Consider the following 21884-nt stretch of genomic DNA (forward strand, 5'->3'; position numbering starts at 1 on the left):
TTCCTGCTGCTGCACTCAGAGCAGAGTTGATCTTGTGACTCAGTTGCTGCTGAGAGTTGTGCTTTTCTGGCCCTTTGGCTCACACCTACAGCCTCCTTGAGCTGTGTTCAAGCCATCCCTCCCCTGAACAGCCTGTCCTGGGGGTCTGCTCTCTGCCCTGATACTCAGCCCTGCTTTAGGGCACAGGCCCCACCATTGTCCTGCTCTGGCTCCTTTGTGTCACCTCTGGCCTGTTCTCCCCCATCCACCCCACAAGCTATTTCCAAGGAGACTGCAGACTCTGCACTCTGCACAAAGCAGGTCCTGCCCATTTCAGAGCCCTGGCACAACACACAAACCCTTTAAGAGCACATGATCCATCTCTCCTGGCTAATTTTTGGTGGAATAGTTAAGGGAATGCCTTGGCATGGTTTAACTCAGCACTTCTTATTTAATAAGAGAACTTGAAAAGGCCTTTTCTTAAATTCAAGCATGAAAAATAAAAAAATCATTCATGTTCTGGTCTTACTGCAATTTCTTAGCACTTAAGATGTAGTCCCTGTAACGGAACTAAAGGTAGATAGAGACATGTACACTTTTACCTGGTTTTTGCAGAGAGTGGGTTTAAAATTTAGAAAAAGGGTGTGAGAGTAGAGATCAAAATCTGTAATCTGTGCTAAGTTCAACATGAATTTCAGCTCTACAGTCTGAATCTTGCTGTTGAAATTTTCGGGTGATCATTTTTTCCAAAGGGTGTGGGATAGCAGTGGGTCAGTCATGCCCTCCTCACCTCACTGCCCTGCTTGCACTGTCCCATCACATCCAGCACTCTCCTCCCTTTCTCCACTCCCAAACGATGCCTAAAGTATTTTTTTGCTTCCTTCCCCACCTCCATTCTATTTTTGGGGGGTTGGAGGGATTTTGGAAGGGATTAGTTGGTTTGTTTTCAGACAAAACCAGCTTGAGAACATTCCCATTTCTCCTGTCCGATGGGAGAGCTACATAACATTCCTTTGTTTTTCAACTGCCAAGACAGAAATTTCAAAGTAAATGAAAACACACTTACTACTGTCATTAAATACACGTTTAGGTGAGTATTTAAGAACCTTCACAACCTTGTGAAAACAAATATATTTTCAGAATGTTTCCTCACTGACAGCAGAAAGCAGCATTTGCTGTATCTCTGTCCAAAAGCAGCCTCAGCAAGATCAGCAAGTTTGTTTGGAAGTTCAGATTCACAGCACAATTCAAGACTGAATGCATTAATGGACCAAAAGGTTTGAAATGTGACCTTGTCAATAAAAAACCTGCAGTATACTTGAGCATCACATATGGCAATTAATCCAATGGTAGAGGATTTTCTGACACTGGCAAGCTCATAAAGGATTAAAAGCAGAAAACTTACTTAAATAGTATGTAAAACATGAGTAAATGTAGTATTTGCCTTGCATTTTCTAGAAAAGGCAAGAGGGCCATGGACAGACCCCTGCGAACAGCTCTAACAAGCAGAAGCAGGTTTGGAACTCAAAGAGTAGGTTATGTGTAATGTGAGAATGTCTTCCCATCTGTGTGTCACATTTTAGCTATTTGGTGAAGGTGAATAATCTCTTTTATTCTCTAGTTTGCAGGGGATTTACAGATAGCTTTGCAGCAGTGCAGTTTCTTTCCTGTTTAAGAAGTTATTCAGTATTTATGTTGTTTATAAACAATTTTTCTGGACTAGTAACCACACTGACAGACTTTTTTAGATTATTTAATAGGCCCATTTTTTCAAGAAAAAGTGCATCATTTCATACCTTCCCTTATTTTCACCTGATTTCAGATAATTCAGACAACACATTTCAGCCTTTCTGAAAATTAGGTAAATAATGACCAGCCTTACACCCATCATAGTAGTGACCATCTGACATTCAGCTGATTGGTGATGCAGGAACTTCTTGGGTAAGAAACAGTTCTATTTCCTAGGCAGTGTGTTAGTCCAGAATACAGAAATCAGATAATGTGGCATGAAGCAAGAAATAACACCTGCACCCAGCTATCCCATTACATCCCAGAGAGTAATTCCTGTGCAAAGATGCTTTAGAGACACGCAAGATACAAACATGGCTCAGGAGGAAGAGAGAACAGAAGTGAGACTTCCCTACAGGCTCCTTAGTTACTGAGACTCCCATAAAACCAGATTCATCCCAACTGAGAGCGACCACAAAACCTTTTGTGCTTCTGCCTGTTGCACACAGAGAAACATGGAAAAGTATTGCAAACGAATCTCTGGGTACAAGAGATCCGGATTCTCCATGAACATGGAAGTTTCCTTAGATAAGGATTAAGCTGGTTGCTGTGCTCAGCAGCCTGTCTGCAGGGGCTGGGTGCCACATACTGTGTGTAAAACAGGTTGTCAGGGAAGCAGGGACTGGATTCTGCCCCAACAGAAATATCAGATCTTCAGAGTCTTCACCACGCAAAAGAAAATGGATCACTCAGTGAAAGATCAATCACTGGACAGCAATTAGCTGAATAGTTTGATGTAGCCATTGAGGGGAAGCCAAGGTTTCTTTCCATTCCAAAATATTTTGTAGTAATGGCTCTGTTTAGAGTTGTGGCTTGGCAGCACCAGGATCAGACTTCTAAGAGATCAGAATTGCCCAGCCAACATTTTTTCCAGCCTGTGAGTAAGTGCATCAAGTCAGCTGTGCTCACTTCTGGCCTTTCCAAGAATAATCAAAGTTACAGAGTTTTGGTAATCTCACTACAGAAGCAGCATCCCCAGGCAGAGCCAGAGCCCTGTGGGATGGGGTCAGAGGAATGCAATTAAACACCAGAGCAGAGAACATCGCTGTTCCTGTCTTGAACTGTCATTACAGATACACACTGCAGCACTCAGTGCTGAACTCTGTGCTGGCTCCTCACTTCTCTTTGCAAGTCAGCAGAGTCTGGACATTTCTGTCTCCCTGGCTGTCATTAACTGCAGGAGTCTTGTGGGAAGCCAAAACAGTGCAGAGCTACAAGCAATTCTTGAGGGGTTGCTATCACACGAACAAATGCCTTGGAGAATGGGACTGGTTAACCCCTCCTGAGTGCTCCTTACACCTGCCCCTCACACCTGCCCTCTCCAGACTGAATCTCCTAATGCCCTGCAGTTCCAGAGTGAGAATACTCATTAAACCCATCCTAATAAAGGGAGCACTAGCAGGCATGCCCTGGATTTGGCAATAAATAGTTAAATTCCAACTTACTACCTGAGAGCTGTGGTTATTTTAGTAACAGTGTACTGTGAGGCACTGGGATACCCAGAAAAAGCACTTTAGGTAGAATAAATATGCTGTCTTTTTGGGGTTTTTTTGTGTTCCTACTTTCATTTATATTTTTCAGCAGAAGGATCGATAGTATCCCAAAGACATTAAAATAAAGCTGAATCTACAGAATAGAGCTCAAGGTATCTGCTGGATAAGCAGTCTTTTCTCTTCCCTTAAAACAATAAGTTCCGAATTACTTTTCTCTGAACAACTTTTTCTATTTGATTTCATCTATTTGAGGCTTTCTTCACCTTTCTTCTGGATCTTCTTTAAAGTCTTACATCTCACTCATCCTGCCTCAGAACAGTCACTCATTTTAACAGCACAGCCATAGTCCCCAGTTTTACAGCATGAGCTACAGAAAACCCAAAGATGAAGAACATGAAGAGGAAAGATTAGAGATCATAGGATAGCTCAAAATCTGTTTCCTGCATTTTAATGCAAAGCCCTGCTTCAAGTCCAGAACGACCATCACAGCTTCGTTTTTGCATTTCATCTTTTTCCCTTTCAGTCTGTGCTTCAACCCCAGGCCAAACTCTCCCCCCACCTTTTCCACCCCCCAAATTAGAGGGAGGGCCAGGCAAATGCTCTCAGTTGTGATTGTGCCTGGTTCAAGGGAATCTGTTGAACCCTGGCAGTGATTGATGGTTGAGGGACTGACTGCTGAGTGGCAGTAATTGGTGGCAGCTCATTAGTCATACCCACAGCCCGGGCACTGGCAGGCAGAGGAAGGGAGCCCAGTGTCCCACTCAAAGGCAGGCAGGGCACAGACCCAGCCCACAGGAACTGGGGATGGAAAAGAGGGAGAGGCTGCTGCCTTCCTCCCCTCCCCTTTCTCATTTTTAGCTCATTTGCCAAGAAGGATTTTCCTTACCCAAGACTGACACTTTAATGAGCAATCTGTGCCGGCTCCACTAAACATCCCAGTTGCTTCTTAACCTTTAAACCAAACTGTTCTTTAATCTGTTTTCATTTTTGCCATAGTTGTGCTAAATCTTTCAGCAGCAGGAACTCCACTCACATGACATGGAAAATCCCATTTCCCCCAAGACTGTAGTATCTTGTTGACTAGAATTGAGAGGGATACACATTCTCTTTTCAGAACTTCAGCAACCCTGGCCCTAGAAGATTGGTAGCTGCTTAGTTTTGGACCTGGATATACCTCTCCCTATGGGTCCCCCTTCCTCCTCCTGCCATATGAATAATGCAATAGAGAAAAGACAATATGAAAAGCATCTGTAAACATCTTTGTAAGCAGCTGACCTATATTTTTCAGAAGCATTAGTGTTTGATTGTATAGCTTTAGTATGTGTGAACTCACCACAGTGTGGCAGGGAAAAATGTAATTACATACTGTTATACAACTACTCTTTACCACAAGATTAGCATAATTTGTAGAAGTGAATTAGTCTGGTTTAATCACTGTAATGAAAGGAGTGGTACCATGTCCTAGACTTGTATCCCAAATGTGTAGATAAAAATAAGCAAAAGCTTTGTAGGGCCAGAGGTTGCTAATTGTGATTGCTAAATACTTTTTTTCCAGGTAATACTCTTAATTTAAGAAAATGCTTAATTAGGCATAAATAAGCAGCCATAATTTAAAAGTTAAACTGAAGAGGGCATTGCATGATGTCTCTATTAAAGGCATAGCAGAAAATTACCACTTTTTAAAGACAGTATCTTTCCAGAATCTTAAATCCTCATTTTCCCCTTCCAGTTTTCTGTTATCTCTCATTTAACCAGTGGAGTGGTTGAACTCTTCTTGTCATTGAGAATCCTTCATACAGAGGGAAGATGACATTTGAACAGATCAGTATGGAATTATGAGTATGGAATTAGCAGTATGTAATATGATGCTGCTGGAGTTCTTAAAAATTTTAATTTTTTATATGTTTCAAGATGTAGGGATGAAAATCTTTAAATTTTTTACTATCTTTTGAATAATGGCAATGCTGTCTTACTCTGGAGGATATATTTCAGCTATCAACCCTTTGCTGTATAAAAGGAAATCAGAATACTTTCAGTTCTCAAATTTGAAGCCATTGTGATACTGTCTGGTATTACTGCAGTCTGGAGATTTCTGTGGCCAATTACTGAGATGAATGCCATTCTATGCTCTGTCATTTCTTTGGTGTCCCTGATTTATCTCTCAATGCCTTTATGACTTTACATTTGGCTTTTATGTAGAGGCAGAGCAGGTCATGTGGCTATCCAGAGGCATTAGTATGATAATTTTCTTCAAGCTGAGTAGGTGGAAATAATTAATGGACTGCTTTATTGATGTACATAGATTACTGATTCTCTCTGTGGTTCCAATTCCCAGCCTCAATAAAGTAGCTTGAGATCTTATCTGAGGGACCAGTAATTACACAGGGCAAGAATAATCACTGCACAAATACAATCTAATGCTGTTTTATGCCATTGCCAGGGCCAGTGCTAAGGCTTAAAAATATAAACAAAGATGTGCTGCATGGATAAGTTGACACCTTTCATTTAAATTCATGAACTCTGGAGAAACTTAAATTCAGAGAATCTGTGCTCTTGCAAGTTACAGGCTTGGTGCAGTAAACCAGAAATGACATGACTGTCTTGCCTAGACTCCACCTCATGTCATTGACAGGGATCAGTAGCAGATATCTTGGGAAAAACAAGCATCTATAAAAATAAACACCATAAAAATTGGATCACATTTGCCATTTTTTGTCTCTCCAAGCCTGATGCAGATTTTAAGCAAGTATTTTGGCAGTTCACATCACTGTGATATTCATCCTAGAGTTCTGTCTGACCTGAATTAATTTGTTCATTTTATCTGTTTATACTAGAAGTCACTTTTCTGATGCTTGATTCTGAGACAGTTTCTCAGATTCATTCCTCATAAAGAAGCTCCTGTGTGGGAACATCCCTTGGCACCTTTTTGGGAGCAGTAAGGAAAAGAACTGATACAGCTTTAGTGCCACATAATGTTCCCTGTGCTGCTCTTACAGCCTGATCACCAGCTGGTCCTACACACGCAGGCAGTGTCCTTGCTTCTCATACTCCTAGAAAAGTCATTGGTGGCTTTTAAGACTTAGAAAATTGTTCTTCAATATCTTCTTCTGGCATGTCTTATTTTAGTTTTATATTTAACTGGTCAGAGTTTATCACCTTTTACATATTTCTTATTTGGACAGCATTTTTTGAAAGATGCTCCCTTACTTCCAGCCACCTCCTTTATTTCCTGAATTTGAAGTTTTCTGGCTTCTTTTCCCCTGTTTAAACAAAGGCTCAGAACAACCCAGAACACCTTAATTCTGGTGTCCATTTAAATAAGATTCTTCATTTCTATCTAGTTCTTCACTGGGTTACATAAAAATCAACTACACAAGGCTTTTCCTTCCTACAGAGATCTGAATTCAGTGCAGTGGGATACTTACTATGCAATCATAGAATCACTAAGGTTGGAAAAGACCTCTGATGTCATAGAGTCCAGCCCTTAACCAAACACCCCAGGCTGACCACTAAACCATGGCCCCAAGCACCAAGTCTACACATTTTTTGGATGCAAAAGGTGTTGCTTCTATAGTTGCTGCTAAAGCAGAGTCCTTGCCCTGCTCAGACCCAGTCAGTTCACACAGGATACTTGTCCACAGTCCTTCCAGGACCCAGACCTTTGAGTCCAGCATAATTTTTTATTACAGTCAAGCAATTCAGATGTCATACACAGCACACCCCTGTTCCCATCCTGGGGAAACTGCTGGTTCCCCTCAGCACAAATGCAGCCTGTTCCCTGCAGGCAATACCATTCTGCTTATCTGCAAGTTTGCTGTCCCAATGGAAGGACATCCTTCTGGGACATCATTCCCTCATTGCTTTCCTCTGGAGAGGGGAGGCTCGTATTTATTTTAGCAAATCCTTGGTACTCATCACCAGAGTAGCTCTCAATCCTTGTTTTATTGTTCTAGCTGCTTTTATTTCACTGCTGTTATGCATAGGTTTGGTAAAAGCCATCAGAATCTCTCATCCTGTTGTGTCACGCTGATACTCAAGCGTCTTCATTTATCTCAATATAAATTGTTCCCAGTAAATTGAAAAGAGCGCAGCTGCAATAAGATACAGACTGAATAAAGATGTCAGAGATTCCTGCACAGGTACAAAATTAAGTAATTCACTTCACCTTATAACACACACAAATCTGTTATCCCCAGTGTGCCAGCATACAGAGGAAATAAACTCTGAATTTTCTGTTAGGAGAAGGTTGAAGGCATTGGTCAGACACAAACTTACGACCTGATGTGTGTGGAACATGCCTGCAACAACTCAGCTCCCAAGCAGTGCAAGTTCAGGGGGATTTAGAGAGGAAGTACAGATGACACAGTTGCTATATTCAGGCTTTGGGTACAATAACCAGGAGCTGGAGCACCTTGTTAAATGAGATTTTGAGCTGGTATGTGGCTTGCGTGCAAACTGGAGTCACAGTAGCTCCTGTACAGCACAGGAACTGTCTAAAATGTTTCAGAGGTCCACGCACAAAAAAGCAGCATATTCCACACATGAGTAGATTTTTATGGAAATCCAACCTAATTGTGGGAAAGGAGACACTGTTTCATTAATGACTTAATCCCAAGTAGAACCTTGTCTGCTAGTTAAACTGGAATAAAAAATAATTAATAATTTTATATGTTTTCCTACATTCATATACCTAATTTCTTCAGACTAAACAGTTAATTCAGTATGTATGTTTAATTTAAGCCTTGGTTTCTTACATGAACCTTCTTAGATTTTTCTATTACGGTTCTGAATACTTTTAAATCACTTTAGGCATCTAAGCAGCAGCACTAATTACTTTAATTAAATGTAATCAGACATTAATATTGCTTAATATCCCCATCCTCTAGTTAACTTAGGTGTGCAGTGTCTAAGTCAGTCATCCTTAATTAACCCTGGGCTGAAGCACAGGCAGAGTCACTCTGATCAGTGGGGTGAGTGCAGCAGTGGGGAGCTTTTCTCTTTGTGTGCCCAGAAACAGCAGCAGGACTGGAGAGGTCCTGGAGCTCGAGTCTGGGGTGTTTAGGGAAGAATCAAAAATTTCAGCTCAGACTCACATGTCTGGGGACAGCTGTGACCTTTGCAGGGCAACACCACAACTCTGCAGCTCCCTCTCCTCAAGTTCCAGGCTATTGTGACAGGCACGGCACAGAATGCAGGGTTCCCTGTCAGGAACAGGAATGGCATTATTAAACATCCCCTCCTAGCAGCTCTTTTCCAGTGCAGCTTTTCTAGGTCAATCCCAGTTACATCATAAATTGTTTAACTATTATCAATTTGAAGGTAATGGGCTGACCTGTTTGGTTTGCTGTTTTGCTGTACTTACCCTTGTCTAGGTTTTTTATTTATTTTAAAAACTTGCTGAAGACTTGTTTTTGACCAATTTCAGGAATATTTCTTACCAGAATGGGTTTTTTTAGTAATACTAGAAACCACTGAAGCAATAGATTCCCCTTGTAATATTTTCCCCCTTGATTCTACAACTCTACAGTTTCATTAACTCGTTTTTTTAAATAACACCACAGGAGGATTTATCAGGGGAAACCAGGGTCTCTCAATTAACCTAAACTTTTATTTTAGGCGTCTGTATAAAAGGGATTTTCTCTCTTACAAAAGCTGAAGTGAGCTGCTGTGGTATTTCTCTTCAGAAAAAGCACAAGTAATTGTGAGATGGTTTGGTTTTAATTACACTAATTTTATTCAATTTCAGAGCATTAGCACTATTTTTTTAGTATATTCTGTGAGCTTCTCTAGGCTTCTCAGCCCAGAGTGGAAATGGGAATTGACTGGGAGGGCAAACAAAGGAGCCAAAAAACTTTTTAAGACCCTACTGCCAATTTATTTTTCAGATCACACAAAGTTTCACTTACTTTAAGGACCTTCCATCTGACCTTCTTTGGCAGCACACAGGGTTTGTTATTCAAATCAAAGACTGCTGACAGAATTTGATGTGGGCACCTGCAATTCCACCCATTTTGGGTGCTATTCCCTGACCATTGCTTTCCCATGGTTGTAAAGAATTCCACTGTCATCCCTCCTCTGAGATTTTCATGCAGTACATCCTAAGAGGAGTTGCTGAGTTGTCTTTCTCAGGTGTTAAAAAAAAGATAACTCACCAGCAAATATAAGGTATTAGTAGCACATAGTCACCTAAAATTTGTATGTAAGGCAGCTTTAAGCTCTGCTGGCTGCACCATGTTGATCATGGCTGTTAGAATTCACCTGCACCTGGAGCACCCTCTGTGGGCACAGACAGGCTGGCACCAAGAAAGAAAGAGTTTAACCTGAAAATTGAGTTTTCAGATATTTTGTAATAAGAGTTAACATCTGTAGATGATAACACCTGAGCTACTAGAGCAGGCAGATACTCAACAGCTGCAAAACACTTCCCATGACTCCTGCACGGACACTAACAGGGAGGTTTTGCTGTGCAAGCAGCAACCTAAGAATTCCCCAGAAAGTATATCTAATTTTGTAAAACAGTGACAGGAAATACAGATTAACCCAACCAAAGCTTTATACCTACATACATCCAAACTTTGAAGGCAAAAAGAACTGAGTTCTATGAAACACATTAGGAAAATGCTCACCAAGATCACCCTTTTCCTAGGACTACACTACTCAGACGTATTTTCCACCTTTCTCCCCTCCAAGGACTATCCTCTCAATGTGTTAAGCCAAACGTAAATGTGAGGTTCAAATCCAGCCAAAATTCTATGTGGCTCCCACTAGAGGAGCCAAAAACTATAATCAGGAGCAAACATTCACACTACAAAGTCCTGCATCCAACTAACCACAGCAACAAAAAAAGCTTTTTATTGCCCAGGTGGGTTGTTTTCAGCTCCACCCACCAGGCAAAGCACCTATCCTGCCCCAGGGCCCCAGCCTTCCCCAGTCTGGGTTTGGAGGCTTTGTCACACACAGTTTGGACATCCGAAGAACGCTTTGAGGCTTAAAGGCTATGAAAACTTTTAGCAATATGCAAAAAGAAAAAACTAAAGTCAAAAGACTCGCAACAAGATTTTGAAATTTCCAGCTGCTACACAAAACTACAGAACAGTTCTGATAAGGTTGAAGTTGCAGACACGAATCTAAATGTGTCCTTTGTGTATTTTGTGGTTGCACTTTACTCATTTACAGAAATGTTTTCAGCAACCAAAGAGAAGTCCAGGTTGATCTTGTCTGTAAATTGCAGGTGAGATGCAATGGGACCCTCAGCTGCAGTTCCCAGATAAGCAGCAATATGTAGTTACATTACTTTTTTTTTTTTTCCCAGTTAGGAAAAGCAGGAAGGAACTCAGTTTATCCAGTCAGGGTTTCCTCCTTGTTCCAGGCCATTGCATGCCCAGGGAAGGATTACCCTTCCTCACCACCACAGCATGACTTCTCCAGCAAGATTTCTTCTAAATCAAAACTTTATGTAAAGAAAGATCTGGGTGAACAGAAATAGGTAGAACCTCTAGAGAGCAGTCCTGTTCTCCAGTATCACAGTGTGTGTTTCTCTTACAACATTTCTGTGTATTTTAATGAATTTTCTAAATATTTTAAGTATTTTTTTTTAAGTTGAGTAGAATGGAAGAGTTTCGGTCCAAGGACACATGGAATATATGCAAAGTTAGCATAAGGACTAGTGAGTCACTAGCAGGAGAAAGCAAAGCAGGCACAAAACTTTAAAAATATATAAAGAAGTTTATTAACAGACCTGAGCAATAGGAATTACTGCTCAGTAAATATTCTGTAATAGCAAAGGAGCTGTTTATTATGGAACCTGGGATTATATCTAAGAGGAAAAGAACCAACCCACCTTCTTTCCTGGTACAAAACTATATGAAACCATATGTTTTGGTCTTTGTGTATGAAGTTTTAAATTTCAAATGCAAAATGAATTTGCCTGTTTTCAGTTTCAAAGTGTGTGCGCAGACAATCTGACAAGTTTAATTACCTGGCCATCTGCCTGGCATGTACTGCTCCAGTCTTTTCAGACTTCCCTTAAACTTGCACTTTCTTATATTTTGCAGTGCCCTCCTTTTGGGGTTTGGTGAACTCAGCTTGGAATCTTTGCTCTGTTGGGAAAAGGCAGTCACCTGTCAATATTGAAACCAGCCATATGATTTTTGATCCCTTCCTAACTCCTCTTCGCCTAAACACAGGGGGAAGAAAGGTAGGTGGTCTGTCCTGTTCTGGTGTACAAAATAAATGGAGTTGGTAGATTTAAAAAAACCTTTGCTATATTTTATATTTCTAAAGCATTTACTTTTATCTGGCAGCTCTGAGGCAGAATAACAATGTCGTGTGTTTTTATTAAAGATACTCCTGAAATAACTGAATGAATCAATTCTGTTTATCCAGCTGAAAGGTTGATATTTCAATTCTGAAATTATTTTATAAATAGAACATCTTGAACCGGTTAGCAGTCTTGGCAATAGTCATTAGTTTATAATGGTTTTGTGTTGCTTTTCTTATGTTGGGGTGCTTAAAATGGTATTTTAAAGTATTTATTGCTTGTTCCATGCAGTTGTCTCTTACCCAATCTGTGGTACAGACCAATGCAGGTAAAGAGGCACCATGAGTTACAATATCAGAGCAAGCAGAGACTCCAAAAAAAGGTTATCTGAAAATCATTTATCTTCCCTTGTTGTCATGACAAACAAGATGTCTGCTGGAAACAGCGTGACATTCTAGGAATTTGGTCTGTGGAAGTACATGGAGGTTCTGGTGGCACATGTGCAAATACATCAGAATTGATGTGGGCTTCATCACAGAAATCATGAAATGGTGGTGGTGTTATTATTGAAGGACAGTAATGCTTCCAACTCTGGCCCAAATTTCAAGGTAATATATACATTTTGCTTTTTAAACAGAAATGTGTGGAGGGTTTTAGTTTTGATACAAAAAACCCCCCAAAAAACAAAACCTCAGAGTTTTAATGACTCTGCTATTTACGTAAAGGCTTACACATTTCACATTATATATCTAAATTACAGAATGACAAACATGAAATTCAAGAATGTGGAAGTTGTCAGTGAGTCAAATGCAGGAGGTTCAGAATATTCAGTGTCTCCAGCAATTCTAAGAATTCAGCTGGGTTTTTGTAGCAGCTCAGAGTGAAGCAAATGTCTGATTGTTGATAAAATTTGGAGGCACTAACAAGGTGGGAGATGCTGTATCAGTAATGAGGTTCTTACCATGTTCACAAACACTGCCACTGATGACCTTCTGTCGTGTTACAAGACCAGGATTTGTTCTTGGTGTGATTTGTCTTAGAGAGGTTTCCAAAACGGTTAAATCCAAATTCTCCTTTGAGAAAAAGATTGCAATTTCGATGCCTTAATAAAAATTCTTCATTCATAGTTAAGGCTTCAGTGAGAATTTGATTTGGCAGGTAGTATATTTGTGTTCCCTTCCTCAGTAATGTTTTTTGTATGTTAAAAATAGAGGTGTGTTTCATATGGGCTGAAGCACTTCAGCTCTCAGAGCTCTGAACCAATTGCTATGGCAGCCCGGGAGTTTCTTAGACAAGACTTAACTGTGATTATGCTGTACATGAAAGGATTTTGTGGAACTGATCCTAAGAAAAATGATGAATAAATAAAAAAGGGATTTGATGTGGTTTCAAATCAAAGTTATAATAAGCTAGCTTACATGCACAGTGAACAAGAGAGACAGCTACTTGCACACAGAGTCACAATTATAAACCTCTTTTGGAAAAGGGGATGGGAGGAGACTCAAGCTCTAAGAGAGCAAGATGGAAGGAAATATATTTCTCAGTTCAGTTGTTCTTGGAACAGTAACTTCAAATTCTTTAAAAATTTTTTTGCTATTAATTTAGGAGTTCAGTTTTATCTGAGTTTGAAAAATATTTATTTAATTTTGAAAGCAACATTTCTACTTTGTGTGCTCCACTTTGGAAATTAACTTCTGAGGAACAGAAGTGGCTCACTCACAGGAACAGAATCCAAGACTGATCACTGTCTTAATACTTCCTCTTACCCCTGTCAGTCCTTGCCACTCATTTCCTCTGGGCTTTATTTTTAGTGGGGAGCATTGCTTAATTTCTGTAAGCCAGTTACCTGTTTAGTTCTCCCTTCTCACACCTTGGCAGACCAAAACTGTTCCATTCCACTACAGAGTTTGTGTCTAAGGTTTCCACTTAAGCACATCCCTTTCTGGTTCCTTTAGATAGTTTATTTTATTTCAGTGTTAGTAGTGGAAGCCTTTTAGTAAACCAGATTGAGACTTTCCTACAATTTTTTAGACTGCTTGGAAATAAAGCAATATTTTTCTTTTTCCTGAAGAGAAGAAATGGTCTGACAGGAGGGTATGAAGGACAGCATCACTGTTTTCCTACCCTGCAGCCTACAAGGGGAGGAAAGCCCAGTCTGTGGCCTATCACACAGCAGGTGACTTAATGGTTACTTCTGGTCTGAGGCTAAGAAGAAGATTCTTCCCGTTCTATTCAGGAGTAAAAGGGATGGCAGTGCTATTTGCCAAATACTTATAACTCTTTGATCCAGTTTTTTGCAATAAGGTTGTGGGGAGCAGTGATATATTGCTTTTTGTGCTGGCCAACGACTGCAGGGCAGTATCAGTTCACACATTTACAATTCAAGCACCATCAGATGTTATTCTGTGTTATTCTGTATGTGTGATTCTTCATTTCCTGAGAAAGTGGCTTTTCAGGTCCTGAAGTCTTGAGTGTCATTGATACAGATAATTGGATTTCAAGATCCAGAATCTCAGCACAAGATATTTAATGAGTTTACATGCAGATAAATTCCCCAGAAGAAATGCTGCTTTTGAGGAAACTCCCCAGGTTCCAGTTCTCTCTCAGGCCCAGCTTTGTCTCTTGGTTATCCATTTTAATGAATTTAGCAAGCAGCCCATTTCAGATAAACAGCCCTTTCTGATAAACAATGCCAGCCCTTTTTCATTTGCAAATCACACTCCTCCATGTCACAAAGAATGGTAACCTGTTACTTTCTCTGCTCTTTTTGCCTTGGATTCACTTAAGCACTGAAGCAATCAGCACAACCAGTATCTTATGCTTAGGCAGGAAGCAAGTGGGTTTCAGTCTCCAAAGCAGGGATTTCCAGCCTGTCATGGATGATTGTGGTGGATGAACAAACCACCCCACTTCCCACTGACCTTGTCCTTTGCTGGGATTCCTTCCTCTGTGCAGCACTGCAAGAGCTCTGCCTTTGGTCCCCCAAATTTTGTCCCTTGCCTTTCTGTAGCCCATCTGTCTTTGGTCTCCTGGTTCCCTTTGGACTTAATTTCAAAAGCCCCATTTCTAAAATTCCTTAAGAATGAACTACAGTTCTTGGCCATACTTATTTTTTTCTTTTTCTCCTAAAAACATGTTGAGCAGCAGCATTTGCTTTAGACACCAAGTGCATCCCTGCCAATTAATTAAACCTTGCCACATCAGTGACCTTATGTCTTACGAATCATTGTAGGTCACACTCAAGAACTGAAATTGTTGCATAAAGCAGGTAAAGTCCTGTTTAAAACTACTTGATTTTTAAGGTAGGCAAGGACATTATACCTGTTGTTGACCTCTGGGGAAATAAAAGGAATTGATGTCTGCTGGCTAAGGACTGTTTCTCTGTAGCTCAGTGTGCATAAATGGATGTTACTCAGCAAGATCCACACATCTGCCTGCTCACATGGAGCATTAATGAATGCAATCACGTATTACTTAAATTAGTATCTTTATAAATAATTGGTTCATTCTATGCATCACAATATAATGGCAACATTTAGCAGCTTCTAAACTAAAACAGGGTAGGAGAAAAGAGATTTATGGCTTGAAATCAGTTAAATGGTTTCTGTGCCAGCTAGTTCTGATTCCATGCTGTTCAATCAATTCAGAGTATTACTAGCATTTTTCTCAAGAGTGCAATATATGAAAACTGCCAAGCTTTGCTTTGGTGATTACTAAAAGGACAGATACTGCTATGAACCATATTTCAGCACTGCAGGAATATAAAAAATGAATTGTTAGAAATGGTCCAGGAGGAATGGATAGCAATAAGACATCAATGTCATCTGTAAACTGACTTGTGATAAATTTTTAGAGGTCTTAATAATACGATTTTTGATTTAGAGTGGCTTTGGAAAGTCAAAAGTCTGATGCAAACATCAGAAACTTTAATGAATAAAAAATGAAACATAGTACTGCCGCTCAAATATTTTTTTAACGTTTCTAATGCTTCTGCAGTTCTGCATGTTCTGGAATGTGTTAGTGAGTGACCTGGTAGTGGAACCTGCAGGTTAAAGTAATTTGTTTATTCACCCTCATCATGGAATTTAGAACAGGACAAAAATGCTGCGTTTTATTTCAGAGGTACCTGCAGATTTTGCTGTTAGTAGATTGTGCATAGGGAAAAACACATTCAGGGTCTACATCTTACCCTATACTGGGACCTCTCTTTCCTTATTGCTTCAGTTGTCCTTGAGATTGCATCAGTTCGGAATATGTGACATCTTGGTGTGTTCTCACTTTCTGGTTGTCTCTGACACAGATCACCCATGAAATGAGTCCTGAACAGGCACAAGAATATACATCTGCAGCTTCTTCATAGCATAAAGGGGTTTTTTGCTCCAGTGTAACTACTCTGCTTGACATTTTATCTTGTCTGGTGCCATAAAACAAGCTCACTGCTCTGTCGTGGGAAATTTCCTGGGAGATCCTAGACCTGGAGAGCAATTCAGTCCCCAAACAGCACTGTAGCCTCACGTTGCGCTGGAGATATGACTTCAATTTGGCAGCAGGACCTTTCAAATCACGTGTTACTGTCTCTCAGCTGCAGTTGCATGGTGATTCAAAGCAGTCCGTGGTGTCCTAGCAAAGGTGCCTGTGCTGTCCCTGGAAATGCACTCAGTGGTTGTAATCAGAAACATCAACAGGATCTGCTTTTCTGGACACTGGGCAGCAGATCCATTAGAAGGTTAAAGATGTTATTGAAGCTGAGCTAACAGATCCCAGCCAAAGGTCTTGCCCATCCTTTCTCCCTCCTCATGTTTATTTCAATAAGTTGCTTTCCACTTTTCAGTCCCTAATGATGAGACTTAGAAAAAAAAGATTGGAGCAGCAGCTGGCCTCTCTAGCTACAGTTTGATATATTCAAAGGAATTTTCACATTTGCCCACACTGCTTAATGCCCCTTTCCTTTTTACTAATAGACACCGTGTGCTGCATTGACAGTATTTTATTTGGATTTATTTCATCCTGCACTTAGGTCTATTTATAAACCTAGATATTTATTTCAAGCCTTGCAGAAGTAAAAGTAACATATACCTTGTCTGTGTACGTGATTCTCTACTTAGGGCTGTAGTCACTGGTACGAAAAAGGCTGAAGATTTTTTTCTCTCACACTGATCCTGTTGTTGTAGTAAAGGTGTGCAAGTCTCCTCACACCATATGCTTTAAATGAAATATAGTTTTGTATTTTAGCACTGTTAAAACACATTTCCTGGACTCAAAATGATGATTCTTTGCTTTTTTTTCTTGTTACAAACATTAATAAATGTATGACATATTGAAATGTAGTAAAATATAATAATATGTTATTTAAAGTGGGTATTTTTGACACAATATCAATGAAATGTTGTTAACTGAGAGCCCACTGTAATGGATGGGCATGTTCCATGTCATTTTGTATACAGAATTTGAAGCATATTATCAAGGTCAGGATATCTGGGGAAGGTGCAGGCATGTCCAGGGTTGTTGTTCAGCTGCCACCAGTTCAGGAGGCAAAACCCTTGCCATGCCAAACAGAATTAGTAAGAATCCATATCCCTCTCCTCCTGGTAAATCCTGACCTCAGCATTTACAAGTTTGTGTCTGCAGTTCAATGGCAAAAGGCTGCAATTTCTGTACATTGGAGATTTCTTTTTCTTCTCAGAAGGCAACTGTTGGTTACCTGTTCTGGTCAGTCCATCCTTTAGGATGGTGCCATTCAGGACTTTGAGTAGCTACGTTGCTATGTGGCTGCCACCCCCTGTGTCTAAAATGGCTCTGGGATTCTGCAAGTGTGGATTAGCACATAAGTGGGGACTTGATAATGTGTGTAAGGTGTCAGCTGCCCATCTGGGCAGGTGCCACACTTTGACTGAAGCTGTTTGTGGCAGCAAGGTGCTGATCCAGCTTTCCAAAGAGCTCGGCAAACAGCAGGCACAGGGATTTCTGGTGGCAGCTGTGAAGTGGGAGCTGTCAGGGCCTCAGTTCCTGACAAATTGGACGTAGCCATTAACGAAGTGAGGAAAAAGATTCTTTTTTTTTTTTTTTCTCACTTTCATCCAAAATGGTTAAATCAAGAAATCACCACATATTCAGCAGGGATTTCTGCCTTGCAGCTGGAGCAGGTACTGTGTGAGACACACGTCAGCTCTGCTGTGAGATAAATGACACTGCTGCCAGGGTAAAAAAGGTGCCATTCCCAATTCTGAGTAGCAGTTTGGTGCTGGATAGAAGTGCAAGTTCATTGTTTCTCCTCCCAGAACTGTTAATCTGTGATGGTTGAAAATTGAAGCAGGCACAGTTTGCTTATAAATGGAAGAATTAAACTATGTATTTTAGGATTAGATGCTAGAAAGGAGCTTAAGGGGAAAAACTGAAAAACTGTCGTCAATGAACGGTATCTAATAATCAAAAACAAATCTGTGGATCAGCAGCTCCTCATCTAATTGGGATCTGGAGGGTGGAGCAGTGGAAACATTTAAGCTGTGTGTCATCCAGCAGGCTGAGGGAAACCATCAGTACATGGTTCTGCAGCAGAGGAGGAAAATGTACATAAATTGGGGGTAAGAAACTGTTCTTACTATAACAGTGTGTGTTACAGGGGCTTATAGACCTTAGAAGAAAACTGGAAAGATGAAATAATCCTTTTGCATGTACCCTTTTTTATTTGGGATGTGTTGTTCCTGTACAGAAAGTGACAGAGACTCAGAGCTCGTAGTGGTACTGTTGGTGTGTGGTAGCCCTGTGTCACTTAGGTAAGTGTTTAAATCAGTACCTCTTTGTCTGTGTTATGTAATTTCCAACTGAATCAATTAGAAATAAGCATTTTTACCTCCAGCTTTTTTATCAAGTCATTGCTTGTGTCCCTGAGCAACAAACAGACCCAAACTACCAGGGTAGGTCTGACAATGGAAATTTCAGCTTTTATGATGGGAAGATAAGAGAAGAAAGTTTAACTTGACTGCCAAAAATCATTGAGCAGCTTGTTTTATCTGGAAAATGTGAAGAAGGAGATGAAAATAAGCATTTTCTCCTGTAAGCTTGCATAGAAAAAGAATGTGTTCTGCATTCTTATTCACTGTAACAACTCGGTGCCACCTGTCTCAGGGAGGCTGTTCAGCAGGAGAGGAGGTTTCCCAGAACACGTCACGCTGCCACATAGATACGTTTGGGATATACACTGGGATGAGGAGGAAGGGGAAGGGGAAGAGTGGGCAAGGGCTAATAAGGACAAATTGTGTCTCTTTGCTCTCTGTGGATGTTTACAAAGGAATGCTTAAAAAGAAAAAAGAAATGGCTTTAGCCTTTATTCCTTTATCCTTTCTTCTGTGCCCCAGCCAGCAGCTGGAGGCAGCACATCAACATTGTAATTTGCTGCTGATGGAATTAAACCTGTGCACTCACATTTCTGCAGTCCCCCTTTTCCTGCCACTCTGTAAAGAGTGCAGAGAAACCTATCACAGATATGACTTTAAATCCCAGCATCTTCCAGGGCTATGCCAATGGCAGCACAGCTGTGCTGAGGAGGCACTTAAAAGCTCCTTTGAAGATCCTTTGCCTTCACTAAGTATTTAGTCTTAACCATGTATTTCATCTAGTTCTGTATCAGGTAGCACTATTTAAGACCTCTGCTCAAAACGGCATTCAAATGTACTGAGCAAAGAAGCCTTTGAGGGGAAAAGAAAGGATTAAAATGTGAATTATTTTTAATCATACAGATGTACTTATGATATTGTCACAGCCCTTCCAAATAACTGTATTTGTGTGTTTTGTTTGGTAAAGTATATTATTTATGTGATGGACATGAATAGCTACTTTTGAGTGACTCAAATGGTGCAGATACACATTTGTGATCTCTTCTTTCAGTGCTGTACTAAAAACCACAGGGCTGCTGTGGTTTCCGTAGCCGGAAGATAGATTGGGATGTAAATCCCTGTTGGACAGATATGGCGCTATTTACTGGGTATTGCTCAATTAGAAGCACAGAAACACTATTAAAGAGCCCTCCTGGTTTGATGTTGCCCAGGGACATACTGAATGCTGGAGACAGAAGCTCTGCCCTCCGAACCTCCCTGCCAGGATGGATTTGGCATGGACAGAAGGCAGTGATATTGGAGATCCTTGGATTCATCAACCACAACAGGAAATCCATGCCTCTAAATCTCAACTCCAGGCTTAAAACTTTGGCACTTTGTCTTGTCTATTAGAAACCACCTCAGTGCAAGTAAACCACTGGCTACCCATGACCAGATGGATGTTGCATCCAGGTTTTTCACAGTGCTTACACCACATTTCTTTTATAGATGGATACTTACAGAATATTGTTCGGAAGTAAAGGGATGTATGCCAGTTTTGGACAGAATATTCCTCTTACCAAGTTTTGTGCCACCTACTTACCCATTTGTCTCAACCTAATCTCCCAAGTCTTTGAATTAGCTACATGTGATTTTTGTATCTTGTTTGATTTTTTGAGAGGCCTTTTTGTGACGAGTCTTCTGTTAACACAAAGTGTTCCATAAGCAGAAGAAATAATGCAGTGTGGTTTTCTACAGAATCTCATTTTAGCTTCTTTCATTTTAGCCTCTGTCTCCCATTGTCACTTCTCCACTACTCCACAGATCCCCTCATTAAATGACAAAGGCAGAAGATGCTGTGGCTATTTCCAAGTTCTTTGTGCCAGTGGATGCTCCTGCTGACTGCCCAGTTGACTGCTACTAACAGGAACTCTATAATACTCTGTATTACGGAGTTTTACCTGCCCGGTCCTCAGCACAAAGTTGGTTTGCTCTTTTCTTCTAGCCAATTTTCACAAAATACTGAGATTTCTTCTTTGTCAGAGCTGGATGAACTGGCCAGGAGATAATGGAATTTGTGTGGGGAAAATAGGAAACTCTTCCCAAAACAGTTTGTTACTATTATAATGAATTATTTGCAGTATATTTAATCATAGGCACTTACTAAAAGCAGTGTCTGTGAAGACAGGAGCTAAGGAGTTAAGTGACAAACAGGGAATTTTACAGGTAGATGTATATTAAAGGAAGAAATTGCATATCCTGCAGGTTGCCACTGATCACATCACCACAACAGTGTTTGGCTGCTGTTTTCTCCAGCAGAAATGCATCATTTTCAATATCTTTCAGGGAGCACAGCACTGAGGACTCACCATCATAAGCAAAATGAAGTTAATAAATTAATAAAAATATAGCATTCCTTGGATAAAAATCTTAAGGAGTCTCTCACCCTAAGGAGTTTTCCTTCTTGCTTTAGAAAATCCTACAGCATTTGCTCATTAATGATCTGCTATTTCCTTACAGTTGTGATAAATGTCAGTCAGGGAGGTAAAGCAGCACAAAGCCTTCTGAGAGCTGCTGCAAACTGCAGTGCAAAGACACTGTAAGGACTGTGGGACTTACCCTGAGCAAGGGCACAGCCAAAATCCTCCCTAGCTCCATGGTCAAGGCTCACAGGCCAAAGGGGCACGAGGGAATCTGCTCAGAAGTACCAAAGCCAGCTCAGAGAACCAGCAGAGGAATCAGTTAAGTTATGAAAACAGGGTGTCTGAGCTCGCACTGCACAGCTGCTCTGGAGCTCAGCCAGCCAGCCAGCCACAGTGGCCATTTCTGCATTTGTGCCCATGGCTTGGGGGAAACCTCTGCCCAAACAGCAGGGTATTTGTATGGACTGGTATTTTTCAAATGTCATGTTCTTTAAATGCTGTTTGAAGTTGAAGGTTTGCTCAGTTCCCCTTAGAATATCACTGCAAATATCGCCAAGATGTTTATGTGTCCAGCTGCTTCATCGCCTCCTTTTCCTATGCTCCCAAAAGAGTGCAAGGAAAGAGGAGAAAATATTTAGCAGGGAGAAGTCTGAAACCATTTTCATGATGAATGCTCACCTCTGCAAGGGAAGGCATAATATCTTCATGAAAGGACCAATCCTTCATTCTCAGTGACTGTTGTGTTGTGTGTATGGCTGCCTGGATTGCTGATGGGTACCCCTCATCCCCTACAAAATAAGCCAAAAATGTAAAATCAGAAACACATTTATGAATATTTTCCTCACCACAAAGTCTAGAATATGTTTGTTCATTGAAGGCTGCGCTAATGAAAACCTCTATAAGGTTATCTTGGTTTGAAAGACAGGTGTCTGCCAAGGAAGGTGGGAACCTCTCCTGGAATGGAAAATGGGACCCCCTTCCCTCTAAATTAATAGAACTTTGAAATTAGCGGGCTTTCAGGCAAAGACCTGGGAAAAGGAATAGCAGTTCTTTACATGTATATCTATGTGTATGTGTGTATAACAAGGCAAACAAACAGCAGCAACGCCAGCACCAACCACCAGAAGCA

General features: G+C 40.6%; 1 protein-coding gene across 1 annotated transcript in view; it reads left to right on the plus strand.

Annotated features, from left to right (window-relative positions):
• The window catches only part of CA10 (carbonic anhydrase 10), a 190599-nt gene that overhangs the window by 64340 nt on the left and 104375 nt on the right, over nt 1-21884 (plus strand). The window contains exon 4 of the mRNA XM_008644414.2: nt 11315-11457. Coding sequence (XP_008642636.1) covers nt 11315-11457 — 143 coding nt within the window. The remainder of the gene's footprint in view (nt 1-11314; nt 11458-21884) is intronic.

Source organism: Corvus brachyrhynchos, unplaced genomic scaffold (genome assembly GCF_000691975.1).
Source record: "Corvus brachyrhynchos isolate BGI_N302 unplaced genomic scaffold, ASM69197v1 scaffold522, whole genome shotgun sequence".
Classification (NCBI taxonomy): domain Eukaryota; kingdom Metazoa; phylum Chordata; class Aves; order Passeriformes; family Corvidae; genus Corvus; species Corvus brachyrhynchos.